The sequence below is a fragment of the Girardinichthys multiradiatus genome, chromosome 14 (genome assembly GCF_021462225.1).
Source record: "Girardinichthys multiradiatus isolate DD_20200921_A chromosome 14, DD_fGirMul_XY1, whole genome shotgun sequence".
Classification (NCBI taxonomy): Eukaryota; Metazoa; Chordata; class Actinopteri; order Cyprinodontiformes; family Goodeidae; genus Girardinichthys; species Girardinichthys multiradiatus.
In genome coordinates, this window is record NC_061807.1 from 30,290,006 (window position 1) to 30,305,986 (window position 15,981).

At 41.0% G+C, this 15,981-nt stretch overlaps 2 protein-coding genes across 5 annotated transcripts; one reads left to right on the forward strand and one right to left on the reverse strand.

Moving 5' to 3' along the window:
* The first annotated feature begins 487 nt into the window (after positions 1–487).
* On the forward strand, positions 488–5,725 carry si:dkey-19b23.7. Of its 4 annotated transcripts, XM_047386395.1 has the most exons (8): positions 488–696; positions 960–1,031; positions 1,111–1,182; positions 3,040–3,242; positions 3,406–3,469; positions 3,595–3,760; positions 3,968–4,165; positions 5,225–5,725. In XM_047386395.1, exons 1-8 carry the CDS (start codon positions 682–684, stop codon positions 5,302–5,304), a joined length of 870 nt encoding a protein of 289 aa, XP_047242351.1. In that variant the 5' UTR covers positions 488–681; the 3' UTR covers positions 5,305–5,725. The 4 variants fall into 4 exon arrangements, with proteins under 4 accessions (XP_047242351.1, XP_047242352.1, XP_047242354.1 ...); XM_047386396.1 differs by having other exon boundaries at positions 928–1,182; XM_047386398.1 differs by lacking the exons at positions 960–1,031; positions 1,111–1,182.
* Positions 5,342–10,870, reverse strand: si:dkey-19b23.8 (protein FAM43B). Its single transcript, XM_047386399.1, has 3 exons — positions 10,605–10,870; positions 7,833–8,564; positions 5,342–7,499 (listed from the first exon to the last, which is right to left on the reverse strand). Exons 2-3 carry the CDS (start codon positions 8,515–8,517, stop codon positions 7,414–7,416), a joined length of 771 nt encoding a protein of 256 aa, XP_047242355.1. The 5' UTR covers positions 8,518–8,564; positions 10,605–10,870; the 3' UTR covers positions 5,342–7,413.
* Between the last annotated feature and the right edge of the window lie 5,111 nt (positions 10,871–15,981).

The following is a 15,981-nucleotide window of genomic DNA, read 5'->3' on the forward strand; positions in this document are numbered from 1 at the left end:
TTTTTAAATGGTGTTCAGGACTGGCCAATGTCAGACGGTCAGTGATTTTGATGTGTGTTTGGAAGCATTTCTTGTTGGAACACCCAACTATGTCCAAGTTTCAACCCTATCCGTTGATTTGATGTAAAGTCCAAGTCCATCTGGACTTAGTGCTTTTACATTATTCCATCCTCCTGTTGTGCAAACAACCATGTGGGCAGCTGCATGTTTTTGTTCAACATTCCAAGTTAACTAGGGGGACACTTTAGGTCAGATTGATACACACTACTCACACACAAGTGATTTAACATTGTTTTCATTTGTTTTATATAAAAAGAGGTAGATATATTCAATTATAATAATTAATACTATACATTTTCTAAAACCAGCTTTTAAACACAAGGGTTTTGGTCTATTAACTGTGCTGTCAGCAGAGATGGGAACACTAGTGCAGTTTGAAGCGGGTTGCAGTTCCTAAGGGTGCCCACTAGGAGTCAGTAAATGCTCATTATCACACTGCTGCCGACAACCAATGAGGTGATGGACAACACCCGGAGAGAGCTTCATATGGGCTTTTATACCAAGCTATAAAAACACAGGCTATGGTTAAACGGTAGAAAATATGTTTTCAACTTTAACAAGCAGAGATTTATAAGGTGATCAACTGCTAGAAGAGGGATGTTTCCCGTGGTTTAGAATAAGATGAGCAGTGCCGGTGTAAGTACTACGTTTTTACGCATCTGATGGCTGCATTTACGGTTATGTTTTCCGTTACCCTCTCTCTTTTTGCCTTATTTGTTGTATGTTTTAAATTAAATATCTTGTTTTCGGTGTAAAAGCAGAGCCTGGAAGATGTGAGGAGGTGTTGCTAAGATACAGGGAGGGTTCTTATTGGTTGCATCTCTCGGGAGCGCTGGAGATCTTATTGTTGTTTTCTTTGTGCATCAGTGCATTTTTCATGGTAATGTGTGTCTGAATAGAAGAAGGAGAGGGAACAAAAGAGGAAGCTGCAGCACTTTTTGAACGACTTGGCTTTACTTGGATCGTTGCAGGTTTGATCAGCAGTTTGTTCAGATATGGATATGAAACAGGACATGTGCTGCAAACACACACGTCATGTTTATTCCGCAGGGATTTAAATACTTCCAGCCCTGGCTGAGAGGAAAAGAGGAGCTGCTGCTGACTGTCGTCAATGAGGACCTGGTTAGTTTCATGTCATCACATGAAAAAGCTGTTGTTTTTTTGCTGGTATTTTGTCATCCCCTATTTGGACAGGATGCAATGCAGCTTCCTATTTTTATTTTTATTTTTACCCAGTAAGATGTAACAGAGCTTTGCAAAGTATTTATACCTCAATATTTTTCACATCCAGCTACAACCACAAACCTCAATCTATTTTTATTGGGATTTTATGTGATAGACCAACACTAAGTAGCAGAGTTTTTTTAGAGTGAAAGGAAAATGGTATAAGGTGCATACAATTTGTTTTACTATCATCATCTCAAAAATGTGACATGAATTTGTATTCAGCCCCCTTTACTCGAATGCCTTAAGTTAATCCTAATTAAGGTTGTGGCGTTTTTGATTCTGGTAATTTGGTAAAAAGATTGGGCCATCCTAACACACGATCATGCTTTGATCTAAACCATTTCATTGTAGCTCAGGCTGGATGTTCAGCATCGTTCTGCTGGAAGGTGAACCTCCACTCCAGGCTCAATTCTTTCACAGCCTCCATCATGTTTTCTTCCAGGGTTTCTCTGTATATAGCTACATTTGTCCCTTAATTCTGACCAGCTCTACTGTCCCTGCCAAAGAAAAGCATCCCCACAGCATGGTGCTGCCACCACCATGTTTCACCTTGAGGGTGATTTGTTTAGGCAGATGTCCAGTACTCGTTTTCCATTAAAAACATATTATTTGCATGTGGGCCAAAGAATTACATTTGGTCTCACCTGACCAGAGCACCTTCTTCCACTTGCTGCCGTGCCCACATGACATTAAATGACATGACACAAACTGAACTTGTTATGACTTTCTTTCCACAGGGATTTTCTGCTTGCCACCATTCCATAAAGTAATACTAATAGTCATCCTGTGGATAGATACTTCCACCTGAGCTGTTGATCTCTGCAGTTCCTCCAAAGTAACCCTTTTCCTCACAGTGCATCAACATACTTTTCTGATTTATAGTTTTCAAAATTCTGGAAACCATGTATTATTTTTATTTAGTTTCACACTTATTCACTGCAGGTGCATCTCAATAAATTAGATTATTAAAAAGTTAATTTATTTCAGTAACTTAGTTCTCTAAGTAAAAAATTATACAGATTAATTCCACACAGTATGATGTTTTTTAAGTCTTTATTTCTGTTAATTGTGATAATGTTCCAGTTACAAGACATGACATTTAATTTCTTGGAATATTACATTACACTAACAAAAATATGTTTAATAATGAAATATGGGCTTAATGAAAAGCATGTTTAATACCTGCTTATAGGTTGTTATTTTCATAAGGGGCTTTTAATCCACAAACAAGCCTCGTCGGAATGCATATTCTAATTTACTGAGAGGTACCTGTCCATTGTGTTGGTCTATCACATCCATCGATCCTTTGTTTCCACGCAGGGTCGCGGGGGAGATGGTGCCTGTCTCCAGTGGTCATTGGGCAAGAGGCGGGGTACAACCCAGACAGGTCGCCAGTCCATCGCAGGGCGACACAGACACACACAGGATAAACAACCATACACGTACACACACACACACTCACACCTAAGGCCAAATTAACCAAACAGTCTTGTTTTTGGACTGTGGGAGGATGCTGGAGTACCCAGAGAGAACCCACGCATACATGGGGAGAACATGCAAACTCCATGCATAAAGACTCCAATATTCAGACCTTCTTGCTGCAAGGCCACAATGCTGGTCTATCACATACAGTCCTGATAAAATACATTTGGGTTTGTGGATCTAACATAGCACGATGTGAAAAATATTAACGTGAACAAATACTTTTCCAAGGGACTTTGTGTTTTTTCACGCTCGGGTCCATCTTTACAGGGCTGGCGCTCCCCAGGCTTCCTGGTTTCCAGAGCGTCCTCGTACGCCTCCACCAGTAGCTGCAGCAGCAGCAATGCATCTCCCAGCAGCAGCTCTCCCAGTCTGGACAGCAGGAGCAGCTCGCCCCTGCCTGGGGAGCCTCAGGGTCTACGGGACGTCCAGACGACTAACTCTCATTCCAGGACGCTGACGCACACAGACAGGTGACTGATGTGACTTTGTGTGTGTCTGCTTACAGTAACAAGTAGGTGTTTAGTTTTAGAAGAGGGTCTCTTTTTCCTGTCTGAGGTTATTAATGTCAGATGTAATGCTAAATAGATTTTAAAGTAAGCCACTAAGTAGCTGATCTGTTTTCCTTACTTACAGAGAGCCCAGCAGTGGGGAACATCTTCTCCCGGGGTCTCCCAGCGAAGGAGAGATAGCAGTACCAGTAAGGGCATACTGAAGGAGGACAAGCACCAGTTCCCATTCTGGACAAACTTTAACACCCACGTTTCGCTCTGTTTCTCCTCTGAGATGAACTCATGAACTCAGTCACATGTTTTCCTTCAACAGGAGGTGAACTGCACTCTGTTTCTATTGGCTGGTTACATCAAGTATGGACGCCCGTACGCCTGGATACGCTCCAATCACGAGCGACTGGTCAACATCGGCGGCATGGATTCAATGGTCAAGGACACGCCCATGAAGCTGAAGTCCATCACAGACTGGCAGACAAGAGGTATGGAAACAATGTGTGGAATCCTGCCTGCAGGAGGTTACTGTTTCAGTGTGCAGCTTCAGGAATAATTAGCCCATTTTCACCTGAGGTGAAGCTCTGCAGAGATTGTTTAGTTCAGTTTAGGTATGTGCTTTTTTAAAGCTCCATATGCTTTAAAAAAACCAAAGTTTTGAATGATGTTTAGCAGATAGACATTTCTCTTTGCAGGTATTCGTGTCTGGGACATTGTGAGTGAGCTGGTGTGCCTGTGCACCATTCCCTCTCCTTCCAACCCCTTCGCCCTGGACATGCGCTACATCGAAACCCTTCCCCTGCAGGACCGCTTCCTAGTCACAGGAGCTCTCCTCAGCTTTCTGGAGATGTATCTGGTGTATGGGAATCGGGATGAGCTGCACTATGACAAAGGTGCATTTTCACAATAAAACACAACAATTACAATTAGAGACTGCAGGTGGTGCTGTTTAGCTACCTTAATCAGGACAATCAGTCTGTCTTTGAACAAATATCATCATTTTTACAACTTTTCCATTTCATTTGTGTTTAGTTTAGTTGTATTAATTTCTATGTATGTTCTCACAAGGATAACAGCAGTCCTATATTTTTCCAGCCCAGTTACCACAGTACTTTGTATTAAGGATCTATCCTGTGACAGTTTAAGTTAGGGGTTAGGGTCACTTTTCTTCACATAGTCAGTCCATATTTTATGTGGTTTATGGGGGTGTAAGTGCACTAAAGTAATGTAGCTGTCAAATGGTTATTCCAAGGACGGCGTGTTTCACACCACTCAAACTTTAAAGGTTTGTTCACTGTTAGTTTTCTCACATCAACATGTTTGTGCTTAAAAAATTATTTAAGCTAATGCTACACATAGGGTAACATGCCAGGACGGGTTGTTAAAATTCTCATCATTAATCTGCAGCCAAATGCGCCTTTCTTCATCTGGTTCAGACACAGAGAAGAAAACACGCTGCTAAAGCTAATTGTTGGTAAAATTGCCGCATTTTATGACCACCCAAACTTTATTCTCAGTAACAGTGCCATCTCATAATCCAGGTGCAAAAACTGGTTCCAACAGCGACTTGTTTTTGGTGTGTGAAAAGAAATCCATCCTTCCTACGTTTACTTTCATGTACCTCACCTGCATTTATTGCATAAATTGCCTTGTAATTGTTTTTTTTGTTGTTTTTTTTCAAACAATCTGCTCTGTGATTGTGAGATTTTCACACGGTGCTGTTACAGACACTATGTCATCATCCATGTACCGTGTGGTAATGCCTTTCCGTTTAGAGGGTGTGGCATTAGAGGTCTTTTTGTGTCAGAAAAGTCTAATTTCAATAAGAAGGTCAGTAGTGATATATGTTTCAATGTTTTCAGTTTTCTGACTTTTTCTTAAATATGACATATGCCCAAAAGTATTTTTAAAGTTGTGTTTTTGTTTTTGATTCCATAAATTTCTCTTTTCAGTGGTAGAGGAAGTGAAACCCCTGAGGCGTGTACATTTCCAGTCCCTGCTGGAGCTACAGCGGCAGAGCTCTTCAAGATAAAATCCCCTCGGTGCACCAAATGGGTTTTATTGTGTAATGTTTTTTTTATCCCTAGTTTTTTTTATATAGTTTGCATCTTCCTGTATCAAGCTATCCTGAAGTTTTAAAAAGTTAGTTTCAAAACTGCTAAAATATTCCATCATACAGTTTGTAGGGTTTAAAGATGTTAAAGATACAGAGGAAGTGCAGGAATAACAGGAGTTTTCTGTCAAACATAGGTCTAATGCAGCTAGCCTGTCTGCAGGCTAGCTACCCGAGCTGATAGCCTGACTAACCAGCTAACAGTTGGTTCCATTTGTGTTACTTTATGAGCAAACCAGTTTTGCACAATAAGCAGCTAGAACTGAATTCAATGGGAGTTTATTCTGTACTTTTACTTACTTTTGTTTAAATAAATGATCTATAAAATGTTTGAAAATTAGATCCATTTTGTTTTGCCTGAACCACGTCCTTTGAAACATTTTATTCAAGGTTATCTTATCCCAGCTCGTTTGTAGTTTGATCCAAGTAAAAACCATCTTAATTTGGGTTTTTGCTAGTTATTTTCTCAGTATCTTTTGGTGGGGGTATTCCCAGTCAAGCGTTTGCATTTCATCCGGACTACAGTTGTTTCTGCAGTGGGAAGGAACACGTGTGAAAGACACTTGTTGAAATATTGAGAAAACCACGCTGGGAAATGACTCCCATGGCAGATTACAAATCCCAGGAGCCTTCTCATAGACCTGCCCTGCCACCCCTTAAAACTCTTCAATCTTCCTCATAAACACACAGCTTAAGACAAAGTTTGTTTGCTTTAAGCTAAATATATCTCTTTAAAACTTATGTTTGGAAACAAACATTAGTCAGGGTCGAATCTGGTTTAAGATTTGTTGTACTGAAACTTAAAGATGCATGCATGGACAGACTCGGTATAAAAACTTTTAATATTCAATAAAATACACATTTTTTAGATGTACAGCAACAAAAACAGTACACTGAAGAAAAAAAAATACAGCTTAAAGCAGGCAGAGATACATCTCTTCAGATTTCAGCTGTGCCTTTTGTAGGATTCACTAAATATAAAACCTTAAAATTCACTTAAAACGGTGGCACATCAGTCAAAAAAAAAACAACCTCAAAAAGAGGGTTTCTGAATTAGAAATCATAAAAATGAGAAGATGTTAGGCTACTGGGGTGCCATTTCTCCTCATGTCTCATTTGTAAACCTAACACATAAATCATCGAGAGGAGCAGGTTCTACAAAGCATCTGCTGGACATGCAAAGTCATGAAGAATCTGAGGCCTTTGAGAAGATTCCTGATCTCAGATTTCCCTCAGCTTGGAATGCAGGTGCATTCCTCACCGAGGCGCCACACGGGAACACAATGTCCTCCAATGTTAGGATGCCAAGCTACTGCTGTGGGAGCTTCACAGGCAAATTATTTATGACCGGACAGTTTACCAGTTGTTTGTGTGCAGTTTGTAACTGATGAAGTACATGATTTACAATGACTTAGTGGTGGCACAGTTACCAGACCTGCCTTGCAGTTCATAGAAGCTAAAGTCCTCATAATGAGCTGATAACACTTGGGAAGGTAGGAAGTGTAACTAGAACTAGTAACTAGAACGACCTTTATGACCATTTCCTTCACTTTTGATGTGCCAGCATATCTCTTTGATAGAGAGGCAAACTTGTAAATGCCACCATGGATATAAAGCAAAGAAAAATCATAACCTGTCACAATGGCCTGTTAAATAAACCTTGAAACAGCCCAACAAACCCCTCCAGGTTTGCAGCTGGATCATTCAGCCAGCAGCTACCTCGCTTTCAACATCACACATTCTGGCAGCTCAAAGGTTTGACCCAGTGTAGTCCTCATGCAGCCTGTTGCAAGCCCTCACTCATTTTCATCTTATGTCAATAACACTTCACTTCAAACACTCGTCAGTTATGATAACATCCTTACAAGCAGTCATTATGTGACCAAATACGGATCAGGTTGGAAGCTTGATCCCCTTCGCCTTTCCTAGAGCCTTGTAAGTCAGTCCCTCCTAAACTTGCTTCAATCTTGCAATGCTTCCACCCTTAAAGTTGTCATCAGGTTAACACAGAACCTTCGTAGCAGAGGTTCAGCTCCAGCTGTCGGAGGCCGATCCTCTTCTAGCGATGCCTTTGAGGGGGCTTCGGGATGCAGAGCCCCTTCTCTTCCAGTGAACTGAGGAGGATAAAGCGCCATTAGTGATTTGAGCTTAAATGTCACTTCTAGAGTAAACACTAGAGATGCACCAAGCATTCAGCTGTTAAACTGAATCTACTGATCATCAGGTTACTGGTCCTGGTCAGATGGAAGTTCAAAAGATCCAGTGTTTTTCTAATCAGTAAATGCACTGATTAAGCTACAATGTGAAAACACACATTAAAAGAACGAATCATGAGAAAAGGGAATCTGAAAGTGTGTATTGTATTGTGAAACTATTTAGGGCAACAAACCAAGCAGTTATTGAGGAAGCGAATCTGCTAATTGCTACAGTTTTTGCCACCTCCTCACCTTTTCCCAGACCAGCTGGCAGCGTTGAGCTCCTCGTCTTGGATGGAGTGTTGGAAGATTCCTCCAAACATTTGCCCTTCACCTCTCCCAACGACAGAGACGCCGAGCCGTCCTGCCAGTCGTTCAGCGCCCGCTGGAAGGAGCGCGCCAGGCAGGCCGTCATGTCGCGCGCCCGCTCCGCTCGACTGCACCAAAACACCCGACACTGCAGCTGCTGCCCCTGGTGCTTGCAGATGTACAGGAAGACGTTGGGCCTCCTGGCGTCCGCGGCGCAGTAGGCAATGTCCTGCAGGTACGTCTTGGTCAGCTGGCGCCCCGTGCTCAGCTCCTTGACCTCTACGTATCTTGGCCGCACGACCAGAGCGTGATCTTTGCTCAGCTTCTTCCCGTTCGCAATTCCTTCCATCAGGTGCGAGATGGCCTCCTGGGCCTGCTCTCGGTCAAGGGAGAAGATCTTTGTTGTGCCCAGGTAGTGGACTTTGAACAGAGGGTCGCCGTGGGAGAGTGACTCAGTTCGGTCCCGGCAGAAGCGCCGCCGGAAGGCGGCGGGGGAGTTCTTCAGGGTCTGCATGAGGTTCAAACTGCCAAGGGCCATGGCACCCTTCAGGTTGGGTTTGGACGAAGCTTTGGGGGAGGTGTAACTGCTCGAGTTGAGCTGGTCCTCTTTGAAGCGTTTTCCAATCATCTACCCGTCTTTGATAGACCAAGCGTAGTCGGATCCAGTGTTTTTATCTGGAATTAGGCAGATGGAGAGATTGATGTTGGTGGATTTCATTTCAACAACAGGCAAGACGATAAAACGTGTTACATAATGTGAAACAGAAGCAGGGGAATGAAAATTACATGACCTGCAGCGTCACACTGATTTCCCTGAAGACGGAAAATCCTGCAAGTCAGTACAGCTTGCACTCAAAGGCCACCAAACAGGATTGTTTACAAATGTGATGCGTTCAGAGTCAAATATTCATCACACATAAACAGGGCTCATTAAATATTTACTGACTGGTCGGTTAGGATTCCAAACAAAACCTCCTTGATGGGACTGGAAACAGGCCAAAATAAATGGAAAGTTACTTTAGAACAAAAAATAAATAAAAAAGGTACAAGTTCGTACCTTTGGTTAATATAAACTGGAGAACTTCAGATGCCTGTCAAACTGCAGCGTTATGTAACCACATCTAACCTCCCTTTGTCTCCCAGCAGACCTGCCCGCTCCCCCATTGTCTCCCTTACCCCCCCCCCCAACTTTTTTTGGCCCCTCTTTTAACATCCGAGCTCAGTCCTCAGAAGAGAACCTCAGTGAAAACGACCAACGGATACCAAGGAGGTGACCATTGTTAGTAAAACCCCCTGTGCAGGAAACAGCTTTGCATCCCACCCCCCACCTAAAATATTTCTCCTGCATACAATAGAAATACTTTTGAAACTGCGTAGTCAGAAAAGGAGAGGCAGGTTGACCCACAGCCCAGTATACTGACCCAAAACACATCTGTTGCACAGATAGACCACAAACATGGAAAAAGTACTTGCGCCACTAGTTCTGCATCGAAACAAAGATGCTGAGAGATGGTCTTCGCTTACTGCTGTGCACAGGCATGCAAGTCAACCAGGTAAGTTTATTTATACAGCGCTTTTCAGTGACGAGACACCCAAAGCGCTGTACATACAATTACAATACAATCACAGAGAAAATAAACACAGAAAAACTAATCAAATGATACTACAATCCTTCTAAGAAACTGGTTCACTTGCCATATTTAAAAAAAAAAATAAAAAAAAAAAGACATTGAATCCACTGTTTAAAAGATAAAACTGTCCAGATTTAGACAGGAATCAGAGCCCCAATGTGTGATAAATGTAAACATGCTCCAGCAACCCTCCTGCATATGTTCTTGACATCTCGTAGACTGCAACGCTTCTGGCAGCTCATTCTGTCAACTCTCTAAAAAGTAAAATGAATAAACCATTAGACCACCCCCCCACCCTGTATGTTCATCGCTCCTTTTAAGCATTGTTCCACAGTAGAGGCGTTTCAGTGGATACAACTAATCTTCTAGCCTTTTGTATTCAGCAGGCTGAAACCCCTTGTTTTCCACAGAGGCTTAACAGCGTCCTGCATTGAAAAAGATGAGATTATCTGTCCAAGGGTCTTTGTCTAAGTTATACAGTACTTGGGAACACCTTTTGACATTTATTAGGGGATGAAAACAGACAATAACTGGCAAATAACTGGCATGTGCACCATAATTAGATCAGAATCGGAACAATTAGGCTACTTTTAAGTGGATGCGCCTGGGGGAGGGGGGTTGAGCAGAAAGGTAGTCCCTTAGTCCTTGTGTTCTGTTCTATGCTTTAAGTTAAAAAAAAAAAAAAAGAAGAAGATTTTGATGAAAAATAAATATTACAGTAGAATTTGTGATATGGTCAAATGATTTTAAAAATTCATCATTTTAATTCTATTTGTAAGAGCAGCCGTTTCTTTGCCAAAGCCGAATTAACTGCTGTCGTGTAAGGATATCTAGACAGTCAAAAAGACTCGGTATACCAAGTAAGTCGGGGGGAAAAAAATGCAAAATTAAGATAAAATGACAAATTTTCTATAAGGATTCGGCATGACTCCACTGGCTGCGTTTCACATGTGCATTCAGAGCTGGTTTACACAGTTTCCTAAAAGACAAGACATCCTCCTGCTGAGTAAGCCATTGTTTAACAGCTTACTTTCATTAAAAATGTACAATTAATAGGACAACGCGGTATTCAAACTAACTTTACCTGGGCACCGTTTCACGCAAACGACGTCCTCGTAAGCTTCAGGTGAAGCGCCCCGTCCTGTGATACTTCAAGCAGCTGGAACCTGACAAGAAGCTGCCTTGTTGCTCCAAGGGAAGATTTTAAATGAATAAACCCGCGCTGAGTCTCTTCCATAGATGAGCGTGGATCTCCTCGGTGACGGCGAACAGACGAACTACTGAACGGACCGATCCACGCACCCACGTCTCCTCGTGCTGCTCCGCGCTGACTGAATCGCGGAGCTCGCGGGAGAACCTGTTTTAAAAGATGCAGGCGCGCGCTCGGCACACGTGAACGAGCATCGGAGAAGGAGCCCAGCCTTAGATGTGAGGAGGAAGGAAGAGGTCCGCAGGAGCAGAGAGGTGATGATTTACAGCAGGAGAGGAGTGGGAGTTTACCGAGCACACAGCAATCATTGGCCCTAGTTTGTTTGACTTACTGGCAGTCAAAATTTAACCAGGATTTCTGTTTATTTCTACAGGTGCATCTCAATAAATCAGTCCATCCTCAAAACGTCCATTTCCTACGGTCATTCAACTCAGAAATTAAAACTGCTAGATTACATAGATTCAATGCATACAAAGTGATATATTTCAAAGGTTCATTTCTATCATTAGGCCTCAAACCCTTATGACAACTTTTTTAATTTTAGAACATAGGACCAGTAAAAAGGGATTTTTTTCCCCTATTTTATATTACGTTTTAGCCATGTAATTGTCTGCACATTATTATCAAAGTTCTGACATGCCCGACACCCTACACAAGAAGGGTAAACTACAAAATGGTCTCGGCTGAAGACACCGGCTCTGCTGCAAGCTGCATTCAAGCATATTAATGGAACATTTTGTGGAAGAAAACAGGTATATGAAACAGATGCACAACTATCAAGGATTACTTTACTATTGTGAAACAAAGCACATTCAAGAGTTTGGGAGATTTACAAGGTGTGAACTGCAGATGGAGTCAGAACTTTCACACATAGACCTGTCTAGGACATGAGCTGCACTTGATGTATTACTTGTTTTAAGGCATTCCTGAACCAGAGACAAGGTCAGAAGATTCTTACATGGTCTCAGGGGAAAAGAACTAGACATTTGCTCAGTTGTGGAAATTAATTTTTCACGTTAAGGTAAATTTAACATTTCATTTGGAAATCAAGGTCCCACAGACTGGAGGAAAATTGGAGGAAGCTTTCTACAGTCAATGAGGATTTGGGGAACCATGTACTCTCCTGTTGGTCATTTATAGAGATGCTGATTTCATTTTTTCAGCAGGACCTGGCACCTACCCATACTGCTAAAAGTACCAAGACCTGCTTTGATGGGCTGTGCATATCGCTGTGTTTGATTGACCAGCAAACTGACCTGAACGAAACCCCATATAGAATCAATGGACTATCGTCAAGAGGAAGATACCAAACCCAACAATGCAGATGAGCTGAAGGCAATCATTAAGGGAACCCAGCCTTTCTTAACACCTCAGCAGAACCACAGGATGATCTTCTCCATGCCAAGCTGCACTGATGCAGTAGTATTTAGTTCATATACTGTACTATACATGGACATACTTGTCAGTAGAATGACATTCCTGTGTTAAAAATGTTTTGAGCCTGTAGAGAAACTGATTTGTGGAGGGTGCAAATGTTCTGCCAAGTTAATTGGTGCCATAGTACTACGAGTCTTAAAAACAAGCAATAAATCTTTTAAATAGACTCAGTAACAAACTATGAGACACTGAAGTGAGAATAGCACAGTTGCATGATCACAGTTTTCTCATCAAAATAAATGCTGTTGCATTTTAATTAACTTGCAGACACTGTGATGACACATCAAGAGCAAAGTACAAAGAATTACAGCAATCAAAGTGAGATATGATCACAGTCTCAAAGTCAATTAATTGAGAGTGGGCCCTAACGCTCCCTTTTTATCCAGATTTAAAGGCACAATTAAAAATCACAACAAGTTTCCTTTTAAACTGGTGACTATAAAGTTATAGTTAAGAATTTTTTGAAATGTGGTTCATTTAGGAGGTTATAAGTTGTTAATATTTTACCTGCATAGATACATCTCTTAGCATCTTTTGCTAATGGCTGGCCCTAGAGAGGCCAAAACCAGAATGAACCTCTACTCTCTTTAAACAACTTAGGAAATGTGGATGAGTTTATGCCAATACTATGAAACTTTAAACCATCGTCATGTCCACACTTAAGGGAGGGGTGCCTCAAGGCTCCATTGTAGGCCTCATTCTATTCTTGTTAAGTATGCTTCCTTTCAAGTCCATTTTAAAGAGCATCATATCTTCTTTTCCCTTTTCTTGTAATCATCTTCTGATTTATCTGTTTACCTCAGCTAATTTAGGCCTGGCTGATTTAACTTTGAGATGAAAAAACCTAATGGAGGTGAACTTTTTTAACCTGAGCAAAAACTAAACAGGACCACTGTTTAAAGCTTTGAAGTAGGTAACATCTTAACTGCAGTTCATAACTTGTGTATAAATCCTGATTGTTCTTGGAGGGTAAAGCTAACTGCTAGTTGAAGAGTAGCCAAGACAAATTAGAATATTATTGCCTTAAAATGAGTTCACTCCCAAAAACTTAATAGTTCTTAATCCAAATGCTGTTGTACTTTACAGAAAAAGTCCTACCTAACAGGTTTGACTCGACCATTTAAAGGCTGTCCCACTTTTGCCATTGCATGAATCAAGTTGGGAAAGAGGAAAGCTGTCATCCTCTGAGGTCATCATTCTTCTGTTTAATAAATATTTTGACTGTGATGTGCACTAATTCTTTAAAGAACAACTTGAAAATATGTTCAGGTGTATTTTAAAAATGTGGACTATTTTTCAAACCCAGCTACAGTTTTCACGTTTCATAATGTCAACATCTGCAGAACCTTATTCGGAGGGAACATCTGAAACCTGCTACCTGTCATTAACAGGACATTGCGTCACAGCTCATTTGTAATGGTGATTGCTGGCCTTGTTGGCTCAGCCAAGTGTTTATCCTGGGGGCATTTGAACAGTGGCAGAGGGAAACTTAAATCAGTTCCATGTGTGAATGCCTCTTAACGGGTCTGGTTCTGTGTGGCTGGGGTGTGTCTGGGTTAGGGGAAACAGTAGAGGCCCTGTTTCTTCTGGGATTGGCCTGACAACGGTTAAGTTCTGGACGTCACATTTGCCTCATTGCTAAGCATGGTACACTGCAACTATTATTGGGCCGCTGCTGACATAATGGACCATCTCAGATGGGACCCGCCCTTCATGACAGGCACTGAAAGCAGAGTCTAGCATCCAAAACCTGACAGGGCTGCAGCTGCAGAAAATTCTGTACAGTAGCATGCTGCATCCTAAGAATGCTTGAATTATTTGAGTTTTTCACATATTTTGGATATCATTAAATGTGATAGAGATATAGTGATTCTATGGTCATGTATAACTATATATCAAGGTAGGTTCTAAGTGGATAACCTCATCAGCTTCACATGCGGTTCTGAGTAAATAGCTTACTAAGATAATGATCTGAGGGTCTAACGCCACAGTGGTTTTTAGTTTAGTCACACACTCCTACTAAAATGCAAGGATTTTTAATTTGGAAGAACTAGACTTTGATAAAACATTTCAAATCTTTCACATATAATGTGACATATATTTGATTATATCTAAGAGAAAAAAAATGTTGGAAGAAAAAGTATGAAAAATTAAAAGCTCCAAGATCCTGGTTTTTTGACACACCTTTTGCTTCCTATTCAGCATTCAGTCTCCCATCTAAATCATCAGAAATTTAACTCAACTGTCCAAAAGCATTTTATTTATCTTTTTTAAACTGTATCATTTAGCTACAGCCACATTTTGCAGAGAGCTTTCAAAGGATCAAAGGGATCTCATTGTACAAACGTATCAGACAGGGGAAGGGTACAATAATTTTCCACAGCATTACCTATACATTTAGCACAGTGATCACCAATAAATGCTGATAATATGGGTCCCTGGGGAAATTACAAAAACTGAAAATGTTTCCCAAACAGATAAAAAGGGAAACTGAAACTGGTCAGGGAGGCTGCCAAGAGGCCACACCAAAGGAGCTGCAGGAACACAACATGTAACAACGTGTTCTGAATACAGCTATCTCTTGTAGTCTTCATATGTTGGGATAAAGAAGTAGCTTTTGTTTTTCCCAAAGAAAACTTCCAGACCTGGCTATAATCTTTAAAACCTTATAGGACAATGTGTAATGGGCTGATGAAACCGAACTTGAACTTCTGGGTCATAATTTCTATCATAGATTTTGCACTAAAACACTTCAGCACCAACAGTGAAAGATGGTGATGGCAGCATTGTGCTCAGATGTTACCTTTCTTCACATGAAATCGAGGTTTTCTTTCAAGATGCAAGTTAATTTTGGCCCTTCAGGTGCCCGCTAGAAAGCTTAAGGGAAGAAAAGTTTGAATTTACTGCATCAGGGTAAATCCAAGCATACATCAAAATAAAAAATAAAAATGACTTTATGATAGGCAAACCAAAAGTTTTGGATTGGTCTAACCAACCTTCACAACTAAGTTCGACAGCAAATTTGTCTGTTGACCTGAAGAGGGCTGTGGACAAGGGGTATTTTCACCATCTGATGGATTTGGAGGACGTTTGCAATATTATGAAGTTAATATGTTACATGCTGTTAGATCACAACCAAAGAAAACCTCACGCTGAAACTGAATTAAAAGGTGCTTTAACAAAGTATTAGTTCATGTGTGGAACCAGGTTAATGCAGCTTTTATGTGGTTGTTTTTTTCCTTTGAACGATATTTGTTTTTCAGTTTAATCTACAATAATTTATACAATAAATGTGTATAACGTTGTGATTCCTGGCATTTTAGCACGGATGTGTACACTTAAGAGCCACTGAAATATCTTTCCATTGCTGTTTAAATGCCACTTTGTTAACAAAGTCCTGACCTATTGCTTACCATATAACGTCTTAACACTTTTCCAAGTATTAAACTGAACATGGTGCATGCTTTTTGTCAATAATAAATCAAGAACACCTCCTGAGGTTGGAATTCTGACATGGCAAGTATCCAATATGGCGGCCACATGCCGTAGGTAAAATGGGTGAACATTGTAGATATAGACTACTTATCAACACTCCTGAGATGTTATTTTTAAAATGCTTGACACTAAAAGAGAAATACATTTGACTTGTAATGCTATTAGCCGGTAGCATCACAATTAGCAAATCCCTCTGGTTTTCCAGCTTGCAACCTGAACACGCCATTCTCAGACCCAAGGTGTGACTTTAGACAGATAAAGTTGCTAGTTTGGTGAACATAAGAACGGACAGGGTGTTATCTTGTATTCTCTTTATCCT